This window comes from Mus caroli, unplaced genomic scaffold, assembly GCF_978045245.1.
Source record: "Mus caroli unplaced genomic scaffold, Mus_caroli_1 scaffold_7, whole genome shotgun sequence".
Taxonomy (NCBI): Eukaryota; Metazoa; Chordata; class Mammalia; order Rodentia; family Muridae; genus Mus; species Mus caroli.
Window position 1 is genome coordinate 64,111,163 of NW_028227262.1, and position 17,128 is coordinate 64,128,290.

The 17,128-nt window shown below is 51.8% G+C and overlaps 1 protein-coding gene across 1 annotated transcript; it reads right to left on the bottom strand.

The window, feature by feature from the left end:
- Window positions 1-249: 249 nt before the first annotated feature.
- Window positions 250-16,788, bottom strand: Emx1 (empty spiracles homeobox 1). Its single transcript, XM_021165680.3, has 3 exons — window positions 16,257-16,788; window positions 10,342-10,526; window positions 250-816 (listed from the first exon to the last, which is right to left on the bottom strand). Exons 1-3 carry the CDS (start codon window positions 16,774-16,776, stop codon window positions 649-651), a joined length of 873 nt encoding a protein of 290 aa, XP_021021339.1. The 5' UTR covers window positions 16,777-16,788; the 3' UTR covers window positions 250-648.
- Window positions 16,789-17,128: the final 340 nt, after the last annotated feature.

Sequence of the window (17,128 nt, forward strand, 5' to 3'; positions counted from 1 at the left end):
TGTGTGGGGCCTGGGCTTGGAACCTCCTTACCCAGCCCCAGCTCTCCTTCCCTCTGGGTGTTCCTCAGTTGGAGACACTGCTGGAGTCTACAGATGTAAGGAGTCTCTTGCCTCCCAACCCTCCACAAGTTTGGAAAGATGTGGCTGAGGCTTCCCTTCAGGCTCCTGGCCCTGAGCGCTCTTGCTGACCAGCCCCTACTATACGGAGAACCAACACCCAACAGCCCAGGCTCTATGGTTGAAGATGGAGAGCTACGTCATAAAGAGAGAGATTTTTTTATTATTCCCATAGGGAAGGGGGACATGAGAGGATGTCACTAAGAACTACAGCAGGACCTGGAAAATAAATTAAAACAGAAATGTCTCAGAACAAAGACAGAGACATGGAGAGCAGCTGGGGGGCTGCAGTGATGGGCGGTCCACCCAAGCAGCAGGCTCTCCACCAGAAGGCTGAGCAGTCCCAGGCCTCAGCCAGCCCATTCTCTTGTCCCTCTGACAGTGATGGCCCCAGGCTCCAAGCCCTGTGGGGCCGTGACTCGAGGCCTCCCTGCAGCCTGGCTAAGGAGTGGCCAGAGTCCAGCATGGGCTCCCTGGAGCCTTGGCCAGCAGCAAGCAATGCCCTGCCCTTGTGGGCTCTTGATTGTTCCCCTAGTCATTGGAGGTGACATCAATGTCCTCCCCGTTGGCCTGCTTCGTGGCGATGCGCCACCGGTTGATATGGTGGGAACCCTTCTTCTTCTGCTCAGACTCCGGCCCTTCCTCTTCCAGCTTCTGCCGTTTGTATTTTGTCCTCCGATTCTGGAACCACACCTTCACCTGGGCCGGGAGGGAGGGGCACAGGTAAGAAACATCCAAAGCAGCCAGGATGGTCATGCTGCAGCTGAGGTAGGAGTCAGATGGGGGACCTGAGGCCACCCAGGCCAGGGCTCTCTCTTCCAGGCATCTGCCACCCTTCAGATGCAAGTGAGGAGGGCAGAGAAAGGACTGGGCTAGACATAAGGGTAGTTTTCCCAGATCCACTCAAAGACAAAGGAGCAGGTATGGCTGCTGAGCCTCCAGGTCTCTGCAGCCACAGTGACCAGGCAGAAGAGAGCATCACAGGCCATAGCTCTGCCGATGTCCAGAGAAGATGGAGTCATCCCCAGAGGGCCCAAAGCATCCTCTATCTCCTGTGCTGGCCTCACACTACCACACAGAGACAGTCATGGCTTCAAACCTGGAGGAGGTGTCTACACCAAGAACATGGCCTGTGACAGCCAGACAACATCTAAGATCCCAGGACCATTAATGGGCACTGTAAACTCACAGGCTGCCTGTACTCTGTGAAATTTTCCTACCTGCTTCAGTAGTAGAATTGTGCAGACCAGAGCTGTGTGCTAGGAAACCCCAGTCCCTCAGGTGCCAGCTCCTTAGAGCCGTCTAAAATTCACCCATGATCACTTGACCTTGGACAAACAAGTATGGGGAGAGTTCTGTCTGTAGCCCTACCCGCCACACAGGGTTAGCTCTGCACCTCCTGGTCCAATAGCACTGATCCCCATGGCCCATCTAGATGTCACAGGTCACACAAAGAACAGTCAGAAGAAAACTGGAGGGCAGAAGTGAGTGCTTATTTGATCTCCCACTTCTGTGCCAGGAAGCCTTGCCTTGTGTGAGGCTTGTACAAGGGGAACAGCATCCTTCATGATGGCACAAAAGGTCTAGGCATCTCCAGGAAGCCCCATTTAGTTCCATCTCTACCATCCTTCCTTCCTTCTCTCCTAGCTCCAGTCATCCCTCCCAGCATTGCTGGGTGTCCACGACACGGCCCTCACGTCCTCCCGTAGGTGGCTCCCCACACACTCTCAGTTCTTGCATATTGCTTTGATTACACATCGCTTTGTGGGCCAACCAGGTCCAAATCCTCCATTGTGCTAGCAGGAGGAGTTTGAGTCCCCTTCTCAGCTAAGTCTCTTCTCTGGACTGACACCCCTCATCAATAGGAGAGATGCTTTGGGGGGCCCTTTGCTGGTCCAAGGCACCTCCTGGACTCCTGTGCCAGTGGAGCCCTTGGGTAGGGGATGTGGGGCAATGGGTTTGCAAGTCCTGGTGTTTTCCTGGGAATATCAGCACAGCTTAAACCAGGCAGAGGCTGCCTGCTGTGGCTGTGCGTGCGGACAGCACTGGTAAGTTGTTTGTGTACTGTGGTGGTGAGGATTTCAATTCTGGCAACTGCAGTGACTGCTGAAGGGAGAACTAGAACTCAGGGCAGGGCTGAAGGCAGCCCTCGGAGACAAGCAGCAAAGGCAGGAAGGGGGCCTGGCATCCTGGCTGTAGGATGGTTTTGTGCCGGGGATGTGCCAACCTCACAAGCCTTCCTCTCTATCATAGAGGCCCTTGAAGGTTCTCCTCACAGTCCCTGCTCACAGAGGCCTCCACTGAGCCATCTGTCCTGCCACTAGGTTGGAGGTGGGGATGCTGGTGCTCAGTGTTCCAAATGCCACTAGCTGGAGATGAGTCCAGGGAGCATCCGGACACCCAGCCTTGGTGAACGAAGTTAGGACAAGGCAGGGTTCAAACTTGTAGCCTGCGTGCCTCTTCTCAGGTAGTCAGAGAAGGATATCGGCTGCTCTGAACTCAGGACTTCAGGATCCCATGCCCACCTAAGCCCCAGTGTTCTCAGCATACGCTTGGCGGTCAGCCCAGTGCCTGCCCTCTACCCCCAGAGCATACTGTGACTGTGCCAGCCAGTGGGTGGATGAGTTTACCCTGCCTTCTGTGAATGACTCAGAACTCTGTACAGGACATCATATCTGACAAGCCCAAGTGGGATGGATGCAAGGGGCAGTGGGCAGCACCCAGAGACAGGGGGTCACTTTCTGCACCTTTCTCCCTTACCCCATCCTCAGGTTTCCTTCTGGGAACTGATGATTACAGTGGCCTGTAACAGGACAGAACCAGCATGCTGCCCTTGCCTGTCAACTCTCTCCCAAAGGAGGAAACGACAAATGGCAGAGTAGAGCCCAGGACAAGGCTGTAGGCCTAGGCAGCATCCTGGGACACCACACATTAGAGAATCCCAACTATTTGTTTTCATAAGAGAACTAAAGTCAGTTGGGATATAGCTGTTGCTCAGTCGGTAGAGTCCTTGCTTAGCATGCACCCAGGCCTTGTGGTCTAGCCTCAACATCACATAAAGGAGAGGATTGTACACGCCTAGAGTCCCAGCACTTGGAAGGTGGGGGCAGAAGAGTCAGAAGTTTAAGGTCATCCTCAGGTATATAGTGACTTCGAGGCCAGCCTTGGTTACATGAGACCCTATTTCAAAAAACAACAGCACCAGGGGCAAGACCCCCCCCTCCCGAATAGCCCTCTCCACAGGCAGCCTGGATGTCCTCTGCCGAGCAGCTCTGGGCCGGGTATCCAGATACTGTTTATAAACCCTATAATAGCAGGGACAGTTGTGACTTCATCATAGTACAAAAGCCAGGAGGAACAGTGTTGGTGTGTGAAGTCACAGCCACGGGAGACAAAAATGTGTGCACGGGTGAGACAGAAGGGACTGGACCTAAACACCTAAACCTCTCTTTGTTCCCTTAACTTTTATTCTCCCAATACCAATATATATTCACCTCTCTCAGCCCCCAAAGCATGCTAGAAATGCTGGCTGGAGGCCTCACCCACCCATCTTGATCCCTGTGTTTTGGGGCGAAGCTTCTGTGATCTCCTAAATCACATTTTACTGTGTACCTCCCAGTTTCTTGGGGGAAGCCGAATAGGTTCTTCTGAGAGTCCCCATTTTGCACTGGGTTACGTAACCTGGAACTCTTCTTGGCCTTTGAAAGCCTGCTTGGACACTCCTGGATCTCAGGGAGATTAAGCACTGTCCTCTCTGGCTTTGGAGTAGAGTCCCAAGACCCAGAAGGCCTGTCCGGGTATGGTATCCAGTTGTACAGAGGTGGAGTAACCCAATACTGTACTGCAAGCAAGTGGTGCCAGGGACAGATCTGGGAAATGGGAGGAATCAATGGAAGAGGGACTGGAAGGAACCAGAAACAGGGCCGGAGAAGCTAAGTGCTATGTAGCTCTGCATAGCCTGGAACTCCCTAAGTAGACCAAGCTGTCCTGAGCATCAATTCTGAATTCTGCACTAGTTGGTTTGGGAGAAATTGAACCATCTTGGCTAGCTTTAACTGCCAACTTAACACAATAGAATTTTCTGAGAAGATAATCTCAATTGAGGACTTGCCTAAATCAGATTGGCCTGTGGCCATGTCTGTTAAAAAAAAAAAACTCTCTTGATTGTTGATTAATGTGGGAAGACCCAGCCCATTGTGGGCAGCACCATTCCCCGGGCAGGTGGTCTTGAACTATATAAGAAAGTTAGGTGAGCGAAATCCCTGCTTGCCATCCAGAAAGCAGCATCCTTCATGATGCACTTCTTTGGCTGTGAAGTGAGTTGCTTAATTAAAGGCTACCTTGTGTGGAATAGCTTTCAGGCTACCACCTGCAAGTACTTGCTTTGACTTCCTGTCTTGACTTCCCTCAGTATTGGGCTATAACCTGAAATTGTAACCAAATAAACTCTTTCCTCCCTTGAGTTGTTTTTTTCTGTCAAGATATTTTAGTCGCAGCAACAGAAATAAAACTAGACTAGATAGATTTGTACACAGGAATTTGAAACCAGAAAGAGCACAAGGAAGCATTAACCTCTTGCTGGAGGAAGCTGGTGAAGAGACACCCTTTGTAGAGAGGGGCGTTGCTCACCTTGAGTCAGGCAGGATGAAGAGCAAGAAACTGTTCTGAATGTGCCCACGCAGCACTTCCTCAGAGGACAGAGCATTATATGCTATGGTGGGGACACGCGTGTGTGAATTCATGAGTGGCTGGACAGTGGGTTTACAAATAGGTGGAAAACAGCTCCTGTCAGTATTTTGGAGACCACACTTAACTTCTGAGTAATCTGCTGTTTTGAACAAGGGAGGGGCCCTTCCACCTCACTGACACCTCCCCCCTGCCCCCAATCTCAGCCTCTCAGCTCCAGGTGCCTGTATACTTTCCAGGGAGGACCCTGTCCCGGCTTTAAGAAGTCCACACATCCCTGCCAAGATCTTGTAACTCTGACATGGGAAGTTCCTCCTTATGTTCTATTGCGCTCTCTTCTGCTTTAATTTAAGCATGTCTCCTTAGTCTGTCGGCCTCAGGCACAGAGAAAGTCCTTAGAATAGACAGCTTGGAGACATCAATCACGCCACCGTTCAGCCTGCTCTCTTCCCTGCCCTCTCTCGGGGGATCCATTTCCTATCAATTGATCATGTCAGACTTCCTGCTCTCAGAATCAGATCAACCCTCATCCCCCCCAAGCTGGCGTCACCCCCAACTCCTCGAGCCACCTTATATCCTGTTCCCCCACCCGTCCTAGATCTTCTTTACCCTACCCCACAGGACTTCTAGGCTATAGGAATATGGAAACACCTGATCCTGGACTTGGAAGAAAGGGTGTGTCATCCCAGAGCCACAGGGAATTACTGGCAAACTTTTGACTTTTCCCTAAAATTCAAGTCACTTAGCTATCTCCTGCCAATGGAGACATTTCCCATCCCTTCAAAGGCAGGACAGTCCATGGTAGGAAGCAACCACCCTGAATGTCTGTGAGGAAAACCCATACATAGGTAAAGAAATCCCTGAGCACTTCCAAGTCCTCCCTCTCCCTGCTCTCAAGCCTCAAGGTGGCATCTGGTCTTGACACTGCCATCTCTGTCTTAATGTGCCCCCTTCTAATCCTCATGTCCCCACCTCCCCACACCACCTATAATCCTATACATTCTTCTAAGCCTTCCAGGTCAGAAGTCTGCTGGGGACCTCCCACCTATCAGGTCTCCTCTGATCCCCTCATCCTGAGATGTAATTCAAGAGGACTCAGTTACCCTATCCTTTTCATGGAGGCCTGTAGGACAATATACTTTAATTTAACACATTAATCAACAAGCAAGAGAGTTTTCTATCCTTGTCCTGCAGGCACGGATAGACTTATATATACGAAGACTCTCCAAGGCCCAAGACCAAATTTCCTGTTTTTCTCACAGCTCAGCAAAAGTAGAAGACAAAGTCAAGAGACACGGCTGACCTACTTTATTCTAGGGACTACTGGAACATGTAATTGGCCAAGAACAGCACTCACCCCCATGTTCCCTGTGACTGCCCACTGGCATCTGATGGGTACCAGAGGGATTGCCTGGCCTTTCGGTGCCCATGGAATTCAGCCTGCAGGTGTGTCATATGGTGGCAACACACCCTCATGGAGGTGCTGATCTGACCTAGGTCTAGATTTGCCAAGCAGTCACATGAGTGCAAGCTTAGATGAGTGCCTTCTTGGTCACACCCCAGGCTGCACCACAGTCATGAGAAGCAAATGAATACAACCAGAAGGGATAACTGGCTGTGGCCCAGGGCCCATCCTTCCACCTCTTGGACTCCTAGCTAAGCTATACAGCTCACTACCAGGTATCTCAGGCTGCCCAACGCCTCAAGCTGGAGCTCTGCCAGCACAGAGCTCTCCTCTGAGACTTATCTATTGCCTGTCTTTGTGCCATCAACACTAAGTATGACATTAGGACTGGACAACCACAGGGGCAAAACAGTGAGGGAGTGACCAAGGCAGGGGACAAAGGAGTAAGCAATTCGTAATGGCTGGCTGAGTGTGTGGGATCAAAACAAACGACTGTTCAGTGGTGATTGGAGACAGGGTCTCAGTCTGTCCACAGATTGACATTAGCCAGGCCAGTTTCAGTATAGCTCCGAATGACCCAGAGTTTTAGAGACTCCTGCTTCTACCTCCCAAGTGCTGGGAATATAGGTGTACACAGCCTGCCTGACTAAAATAAAATTTATTTTTATTTTATGTGTATGAATGTTTTACCTGTATATGTATGTGGACCACAAGCATGCAGTTCCAACAGAAGCCAGAAGAGGGTGTTGGATCCACTGGAAGTAGAGTGGCTGTGAGCTGCCATGTGAGTGCTGGGAATTGAATCCCAGTCCCCTGGAAGCTCAGCTAGTACCCATAACCACTGAGGCGTCTATGCAGCCCCATGCCTGGCTTTCATTCAGCACATAATTACTGAATATCTACTCCAGGCCAAGCACGGTGCTGGATCCCGTGAGGAAATAAAGTTGACCTCTGCTTCCCACAACCAAGATGCTCAGACCCGTACTGTTCATCATAATTACCCAGTGAGCTGTGGGAAATGTTTCCCTCTTGGACTGCATCTTGGATGTCCTAAGACCATCTCCTGGGTATCCCTGTATTTTAAGATCTCCCTGAGAGATGGATACAGCTGATCTACAGCTTGACATATGGACATGACAGATAATTAAGTCATAACAGCAAAATGTGATGCATATTTGGAACGGCAAGGGGGACACTCTGAGTTCTGGGAGAATGGAGGAAGGATCATAACTAACTCTCTCTCTCTCTCTCTCTCTCTCTCTCTCTCTCTCTCTCTCTCTCTCTCTCTCTCTCTCTCCAGAAAGGTCAGAAGTAGAAAGTGGATGGTGAGCCTCACAAATTCAGGGCTGGGGATGACCCCGGCATTCTTTCTTTCAACCACAGTAATGTAACAGTGCAAACCTGGGAGAAGACAGAGCCAGAGCTGGTTTGGCAAGATAATGAATAATCATCAGCAGGTAGGAAGATGGTGTTAGTTGCTGGTAGCTCTCTAGAGATGGATGGTGGACAGAAGAAGACAAAATGGGTGAGGTAATCAACAGATGGGTACACGGAGGTTGTTGTTAAAAAGAAAGGTATATGTATTTTGGAGAAAAACATAAATTTCCCAATCTGGGGAGACAGCTAATGAGCAGGGGCAGATACAAGTTGCTAGATAAAAGACAGTAACATGTAAGGGGTGGAACACAGAGGCCTGGTTGACAAATGTAGGTATCATGTTAGAAACACAAAGCAGGGAGCTGCCTGGAGTACCACATGCTTGACAGATAGCAGATAACTGGAAATGACAGGTAAGCTTGCATGGCGAACACTGAGGGGTGGATGGTGACCTGATTCTACAGTGTAAGTCCAGAAAGCAAGTGACAAGGACAATAGAAAGGTAACCGATGACAATGATGATGATGATGATACTGAATGTGTCAGGAAGAAATATTGGCTTAAGGGAAACCGAGGCAGGGCCTTTATTATGCTACTAATTTGATGGATTAATTTAAACAAAGAGAGCAGAGCTGAGAGGGAATGGGAATGGGTGTTACTTGGGTTCATATAAGATACTTCTAATCCTCAAACCTGTTTTCTTGGTGAAGAGACAACTGAGAGATAAAGCCCCTTGCCCATTGTGTGAAGCAGGCAGGCAGATGGGCACTGGAATTCCATCCGCCTGACTTGGGCCTCTGCTTAGCTCACCTTCCCACCTCAGGGGTTTTACCTGCAAAGGCAGAGCTACAAGGAAAACCTCAGCCCCTTCAGGTATTCTTTGATGGGAGAGGGGCAGAGCTGTTTTATATGTAAAAAGAACCCCATTCCCCCAGCCGGGGTGGGGGTGGGGTGGGGTGGGGGTGGGGTCAGGATTAACCAAGAGTCCCAAGGGTTAGCAGAACAGATACACTCTCTTTGGGTTTGTTCTAAAGGCATGTTAGAAATGTCCCATGATAGAAATGAAAGCAGCAACCAGCCTATCAACTATGAACTGGCATTATAAGAACTAAAATTGACAGGAAGATAGATTCAGTTTGAAAGAAAATTAATTAAACATGTTCTCACTGTGCTGAAAAATGGAAAGTTTAAAAACAATGCCATGATTTCAACAAGTGCTAATCTGTGGGTGGCAGGATTATAAACTGTTTTGTTTTCTTACATTCCTGCAATTAACGTTTAATAAATATTACTTTTTAACATGAAGCTAATTATAAACACCATTCTTAAGTTGACACCTTGTTTTAAACAATAATTGCAAAGCGCTGTTTGCCAGGAGGGAAAGAGGTGTTATTTTATTAGCTTATTTCTTAAACATTGCTTTCTTTAAAACAGTTTTAAAAACTAACTCTGTTGCTTTGTAATATTTGTTTGTTCAGTAAGAGCTGTCAACTAGCAACTCTAGAACCCACAGGTTCTGTGCTGGCCTGGAAGGAAGCCCTGATTCTATTGTTTTATGGGGTTCCAGTTTAGGGAACTGGGGTGCAGCAAGGGGTGGCCTACCAGACCAGTGCCCCTGTTACCCCAGCTGCTAAGGGAGAGCACAGGCAGACCCCTACCTGAGAAGGGGTGGCAGGGAATTGTATAGCAGGGGCAGGGTAGGAGGAAAGAGCATTTAGCACCAGCAGAGACGGAGGTCAGCTTCTGAGAGCTGGCAGGGTCTATAAACCTATATTAGAAAGCAGTCCAGTACAGCAGCCAGGCTGGGAGTCCCTCAGCTGCTGCGGTCCTCCTTCACAGCAATGGACCAAATGTTTAATGACACTTTCACTGGATGTTCATGTATGGCGAGGTCCTTACCAACAAAACAAAACAAAACAAAACAAAACAACAAAACCCCCTCATGTTTGCCTCTTTACCATTCCCTAAACATCTTTCTTTTCCTTTAAATAATCAATTATTGCTAAACCCTACGTGGGAACTATAACGTCATCCAGTCAAAGCCCCCCAACACCAATGGAGTTCATTCCCTCAACACTCCACAGACCCTCTGTGCCTAAGTCTCCTGACAGCTCCCTAGACACTCTTGGAGGCTTATCGCGTTAAGGTAACCGCGAATGAACCACGGTTCTCAGAGCCCTAGTGAATGTCCTGTGCCTGGATTAGGGCCACTTTCCAGTTAGGAGCTGACCTCAGGTCCACTCATTCCTCAGTTGCAAAGCTGACACTGGCTTTCTTTGCCCAAACACCACAGGTACTTGAGGTCAGATGAGGTCTCCCCGGTTAGGCCAGGGCCTAGAGAAGACCGGGCCACTCCCACAAACTTGTGGGTACTGTGTCACCTACACTGCAGACGGGGTAGGGATCTTTGCAGCCTGGGTGCACCACAGACCAAATCCGGCCTACTATGCTTCTGGTGGGATCCTTAGCGCGGATTATAAGATCGGGGAAACTAGGCGAGTTGACTTATTATATATGCCATCCCAGAACGCACGAGACAGAGACCGGAAGATTGCTTTGAGTTCAAGGCCAGCCTGGGCTACATAGCGAGACCGAGTCTCATTACAAAACAACACCCCTGAAACTTAGCAGGACAAGGCTAGAGAAAGTGTAGGGTTTCCAGGGACGCGACATCAAGGTGGCTTTTGGAACCCGAAGGGTAGAGAAATCTGCACCCAACCGCCCACTTCCTTAGGCTGTGGCAGGAGAAGGCTCACCTGCGTCTCGGAGAGGCTGAGGCTGCCTGCCAGCTGCTTCCGCTCGGCACCCACCACGTAGTGATTCTTCTCAAAGGCTCGCTCCAGCCGCAGCAGCTGCGAGGGCGAGAAGGCCGTGCGAATCCGCTTGGGCTTGCGTGCGAAGGGCCCGTGCAAAAGCAGCCCGTCCTGGGGAACGTCGCTTGCTGCAGCCCAGAGGCAACAGCGGCAAACGCAGGTACAGACAGAGAGAAGGGGCGCAGTGAGTAGCAGGCCTCTGCCTTGGGGACGCCCTGCCACCTCTGCAATCCTGCCACCTCCACCGCCTCTCCCATATCCCTTGTGGCTGCCCTGAAACCACACTCCAGAGCTTCCCACAGGGAACGAGGAGCAGAATCCACTCTTGAGCCAAGACGCAAGCCCAGACCTGATGAGGGTCCAACAGGCTCAAATCCAACGTTGCCAGGGGCAGCAGAAAGGCCAAGGGATGGCAGAAATCCCTTAGGTCTGTTCCTGAGCCCTTACAATGCTACACCCAGGCCCCAACGATTGATTAGCTTTTTAATTATTTAGTTCCAAAAAACGTCCCCTTCCCAGAGGACAGGATCTGGGCTCAGAAAGGTGATGGGGAAGAACAAGGCTGATAGGAAGACTACCCAGAAGTCCTCCAAAGACTCTTAACCGGTGCTTAAAGCACTCCTGCAGCTAAGTGCTCAGGTCACTATTACCCTGCTGAAAAAAATCCTGCCAGCAGGCCAAGGCTCCCCCACCCAGGAGGTGAAGGCAGGCTGGGTCCAGCAAGCAGGCAGATAGACCCTGGAGTTCTCAAATCTACTTCTCCCTGCTCCTCCCTTCTCTCCTCAGGCCCTAAACACTGTGAAGGCTGGCCCACTGTGAAGGAAGGCTGGCAGAGTGGAAGCCATTCTCATGGGAAAGGCTCCTGCGTTCTCTCTGTGTAGTCCTGAGTTGAAAGAACATATAAGTACACACTGATATATTCATTTCCCTATAGGTGTGTGTAAATAACACCCGGCTTCCCCTTTGTCTCTTCCTCCCTTTACTGTATAAGAGTTCAGAGAGTGACTGTCCCTTGGCAAAACTCCCACACTCCACTCCTGCACTGCAGAGGACTGGATAAGACTGGGGTGGTGGTCAGGAGGTATAAAAGCCAGAGCAGGCTTCTGTCCACAGCTCCAGTTTGGTTCACCCCTACCCACCCCCAACCCCGTCCCACAGTTGCACATTCTCAAGGACTCAAACAGTCCCTGGTCCATCACACACTGACCCTCATACACTGCAGTCCCTGGACCATCACACACTGGCCCTCATACACTGCAGTCCCTGAGACCATCACACACTGGCCCTCATACACTGCAGTCCCTGAGACCATCACACACTGGCCCTCATACACTGCAGTCCCTGAGACCATCACACATTGGCCCTCACACACTGCAGTCCCTGGACCATCACACACTGGCCCTCATACACTGCAGTCCCTGAGACCATCACATACTGGCCCTCATACACTGCAGTCCCTGAGACCATCACACACTGGCCCTCATACACTGCAGTCCCTGGTCCATCACACACTGGCCCTCATACACTGCAGTCCCTGGACCATCACACACTGGCCCTCATACACTGGCCTGTATCAGTTCCCCTGACCCAACTACACAGAGCCCTAGATGAGATGTTTTGACAGAGTTAGCTGTTGAGATTGACTGATCCAATTAATTTCCTCAGAGATGGCTACTGTCTGGGTTGACTCAATTGGACCCACGACTTTACTCTGAAGACAGCAAACTGGACAATTCAGATGAGACCTCCCGTTTCTGGAAAGAGCTATGCAAGTGAAAGTCACGTAATGAGGTGCCCTTGTTAAAATTCAGCTGGTAGACTAACTATATCCCTCTACTGGTTGCAAATACCTGACTGTCTTTGGGCTTTGGAAGTCTATGCCAGTCAACTGGGTTGCTGGGATCTTCTTTGGAACAGCTGCCTGGGATTGACCTCCCATCACCTACGCATTTTAAGGGGCTGGGGCTGCACTACTATACAACAGGACGAAGGAGTGTCACTGAGGAGTGAGGGATGGACATCTCCCCCTAAGGTTGGTGCCAAGAGCAGACCTAGGATCCCCCCTGGCCTGGCTGAAGAAGTAGGGGTTTCAGTTGGGAAGTAGAGGGACAGTCAGGGAAGGTAGTCTGTCTGCCAGAGAGACTAAGAGGAGAAAAGGAAAAAGCCTACTCCTGGAGTGACTAAGAAGACTCAAAGCCTTGGGTGAAGACCAGTCTGGAAGTCCAGGGGAGGGGAGAGAAGTGGATGAGAAGCCTTTATTGAATAAATTGCTTTGAAAGCCCACGTTGTTCAGAGTCCAGGTAAACCTCCAAAGGGGGAGGGGGGTTCCTCTGGACAGATGAGCCAGAGAAGAGGTTGTAGGGAGAGGCCTTTCTATCTCAGCATTCGTGGGCTTTGATCCCAGTTACTCAGTTGTCTGGCCTACCCTATACAGCAGTGAGGTCGCAGTGTAGAGGGCCACGCAGGTCTGAGTGAGTGGGATGCAGTGGTGTGCAGGGAAGCGAGAGCAGAGAAAGCAAGACTGGGCTCTGCTGCAGTGTTTTGTAGTAGCTGTAGCGAGGTGCTGGGGGCGTCAGTCACCTGTATAGTGGAGGAAAGCTCTCCCTGTCTGTTTAAGCCCCATAGGTTGAGGATAGCCCTTTCCTGACCCAAAGCTTCTTTGCCTCCACTCCCCAATCTTGCTTAGTTCGGGGAAGGAATGTCCCGCTGTAGTGGTTAGCATGTGCCCCAGTGTGTGTTCATATGCATGTGTTGAATCATAGGGTCTTCTTGACCCAAGCACGAAAGAAGCTCGAGGCTACAAAATTATCCAAAATACTGATAAACAATGACAAGTTATTTAATTAAAAGAACAAAACACCAAAGCCTTTCCCAGTGAGAAAGATGATGTTTAGTGCAAAACCAAACATCCGATGATATTGATCAGTGGCTACATGTTACTGTAAGGACAGGGGTGTTGAGGTGTCTGTACTGGACGCCTCTCTTTTTAACCTATGGGAAAGGGTCCATCTCTCCCTACAGGTCCTGACTGAGCCACAGGACAGACCAAGGCTTGAGGCTTGAGGCTGAGGTGCAGCCTGTTTGGACGAAGTAATTTCGGGCCGTGAGAAAAGGTGTCAGTTTTAGACACCCTTAGGAAAGGAACATGAACCCATCGTTCCCTGGAATTAGGAGTTAGGATGTGAAAATCCCCACATTCTTTCTCTCCAGGCCGCTGCAAGGCTGATGGCTGGGAGCTAGCAGCGGAGATACTAGGAACCAGGCAGCGGAAAGCGGGAGCAAGAATCCGAAGCTCCCTGGGCTGGGGCTGCAGTCCTAGATGGAGAGGCCGCATTAGCTACAGACTTAGAGCCTGGTGCCCCAGAGGAATGGCTTGGAGCTAGAACCTGGAGCGGTCAACAGTAAAGCGGAGATAGCCCCTTCCCTCTTCCTCCTGACTGAACAAAGGCGGCCTTTGAAGCGAGTGCCCACAACCGCAGCAGGATTGGTAGGGCTGAGTCTCCCTTAGTCCCCTTCAGACGTAGCTTTCCAACTCATAAAGTTCTTGATCCCCGGGAAATATCACCAAAACGACGCCAACCTCGCTTAATCTTCGCGGGTTCTTCCCGTTTGGCCCCCAGTTCGGAGGTCCCGACCGTGCACCCCAGCTTTTCCTCTTTGCTTAGGGGAGAAGCGGCTTCCAGGCTCTACCCGCTCGCGTTGCCCGGGAGCGCTGCGCACAGAACGCATAAGCCGGTTCCGTTTCGTTCTTGTAGGGTTTCGTTTCTTGCACCAAAACGGGACTGAAGTGAGCATCGCGGAGACCCGGTTCTCCAGAAAACACGGCGCCGGAGGGCCTGGGACTGCTGGGTTCTTAGCCCGGAGACCCGGTGGAATCTGGAAGAAGCGGCGTCGCCGGTCTGCAGGCTGCAGGGCCGTGCCACTTCGGAGTTGGAAAGGGTTGATCAGCACCCATTGGACTTCCGAGTTCGCAAGCGCGGTCACACTCGGATCCTTCTCCGCGTCGAGACGCGGTTCTGGAGAGAAAAAGCCCACCGTTTGTGTAACTCCAAAACGTATCCGCTGGGACCGATGGCTCAGAGAGCAGCGGAAATTTCCTGGAGGGTTTTGCGAAGGATGTATTGGCCTCGCTTGGCTGGGGATGCTCCGAGCCCGAGAGCTGATCTCTCTCAAAAGGCACATCCAGCCTCGGGCGAGCGGGATCAGCGCGCGGGGCCAGTGGTGTGAAAGGTGGAGAGAAAAACGTGAGATTCCGAGATTCCGGACTAAGGGCCGAAAAAGCCCCATCCAGGAAGCATCTTGAGTGTGCTGAGGCACTGGACTAGGCTAGGAGCCCTTAGCACCCTGTCTTCCAGGGTCCCGGATCCTTCACCAAGGGTTCCAGGTCCCTCGAGCCGTGGGCTCACATCCTGGAAGAATCAAAATTCCGCCAGTGGGCGCGAAGCTGAAGATAGAGTCCCCCTCCCCTGGAGGGGGGACGCGGGTAGTTGGCTAAATTAGAATAAAACCTCATTTTAGTAGTAAGCATTGATGTTAAGTGACGGGAAATGTTACCTAAAGCAGCTAATATCTTAGGCTTTTCCGCTCCCGCCTGGGCACTTTTTTTTTGGCGGGGGGAGGGGGGACGACAAAAATATACCCACGATACGCGCCGAAGTAATCACACTATTGGATCCACAGGAATTTCTCGTATGTAGTGGCCAGGGAAGAGCGGGGTCATTGATAAATCGGGCCCTCTCCAAATAGCCTTCTCCAAGTCAGTCAAGCGACTATAACTAAAGGTTCAAGACATTTTTCCCTTTATCATATAAATAATTGTATCACATATCAGATTCTCTTTGGCCGCGTAGCTCTGGCTCAATGTCAGCATAGCTCCTGGGGCTGCTGTTTTACGAAACGCTAAATTTACCTGTAAGTAAAGTCTATATCAAAGTGGGAACTAAGCAATTGCTATAGGAATCAAGGCCAAATTTTTCTTTTAATGAAAGAAAAGAAAACTGCACATCCAAGGAAGAAAATTATCTGCAATGAACACAACTCTCTCTCTCTCTCTCTCTCTTTAGGAAAGTCAGATAACTGGTGTGTGTGTGTGTGTGTGTGTGTGTGTGTGTGTGTGTGTTTGTGTGTTTGTGCGTGTTTAAAGCTTTTGGAGGGGTCTTAATTAGCAAACCAGATGCGGCTGCAGACGGGTGGGGTAAGACTAGATATGACCTTAAAAGCCCTCCTCTGCCACTACCCCTCTCAAGAGGACTGTCCTGAGCTCTAGCAACCGGGTGGGCTCCTGGAGGAGGTCAGTGGTGAAGAAAGCAGGTTTGTTTTCGCAAGCCTTTTCCACTTTGGGTCGGAGAGGGCACATGTAACTGGGAAAAGTCTGGCCAAGGTTGCTGAGAAACGTCCCAAGAAATTCGAGTGAACGCACCACGCTGCCCTGCTTCTCACAGAGCCAGCGAATGCAGGTGGACTTTCCCCTGCCCCGACGCGCCAAGAGTAGTGGTGACCAAAAGAGCGAAGTATGGTCACAGCTCAGAGCTCTGGCGCGGGAAGGGTAGAGGGCCAGCATTTTCAGGGTTGGGACTGGTTTAGTCGGAAAGGAGCTTAAGGTTGGCCACTGGAGGGTCTGAAAAAGCTCCTAGGATGCTCTCGGCCTTCTATTCCAATTGGCTTCATTCCCTGAAAAGCGTGGCGGTCCCAACCTCACTTCTTGGGTGGGAGACCAACGCAGCAGACCACAGGCTAGTCGCCTGCGCACAGTCCAGGCTGATCCCTAAGCCTTGTCCCCCCACAACTTCTGAACATCCCCGCCGCCGCGCCGAGCCTCCCCCGCATCCCCAGGTCACGAACACGGCATGGACACTCACCCTGGAAGCGGTGGCCAAAGAAGCGATTCCGAAGCACCCAGGGGTAGAAGTGGAGAGGGTCCCGATGCTGAGCGCTGAAGAAAGAGTGAGGGGGTTGCAGCGAGGAGGAGCCCAGCTGGTGTGCCGGGTGCACCGTCAGAGCCGGGTGGTTCATGGCCTCTGGGAACACCAGCTCCGGCCCTCCATAGAGCGAGCGGCCGGCGCCCGCAGCGGCAGCGGCAGGGAAGCCACTCACGAAGGCCGTCTCGGCCGCACTGGGGTGAGGATAGTTGAGCGCCGTGGGCCTGAGCGGTTCCTCTGATGCGGCCACAGCCAGTGGATGGGAGCCCGCGCCCCCGTTGCCAGGACTCCCGCCGGTGCCACCATCCTTGGCCACCAAGGACTCTATGGTGAAACCCCGCTTAGCCGCGGGCTGGAACATTGTCGCGGCCGCCGAAGCGGAGTGAGGTAGCGGGGCTCTGGGGAACGCTCGGTGCCCCGGCGCTGCCGCCGTGCGGGGTGTGCACCAAGCCTGGCACATGCACTCACGCCCGCACCCTTCACCTCCCCCGCCCGCCCACCCGCCCGCGCTCGGCCCTTGCGGACCAGCCAGGAGCGGGGCGGCGAGGGGCGTGCGAGAACCCTAACACCGAGTTGGGCCACTGCGCACCGCCTGGAGCGTGGTCCCCGCGGCCCAGCAGGCAGCTCCTCGCAAACGCCCGGGCGCGGGCTGCCTGTGCTACTGAGAGCCGCTTCAGCGGTCCTCCTGGATCTCTCCCTTACTAATCAAGCTGTGACCGACCACCGCCCGTGATCTTTCTAGCTCTCCCGGGCCAGGCCTGGGCTGCAGCTCTGCGAGGAGAGAGTTAGCGGGCACCTGCCCCGCGCTCCCC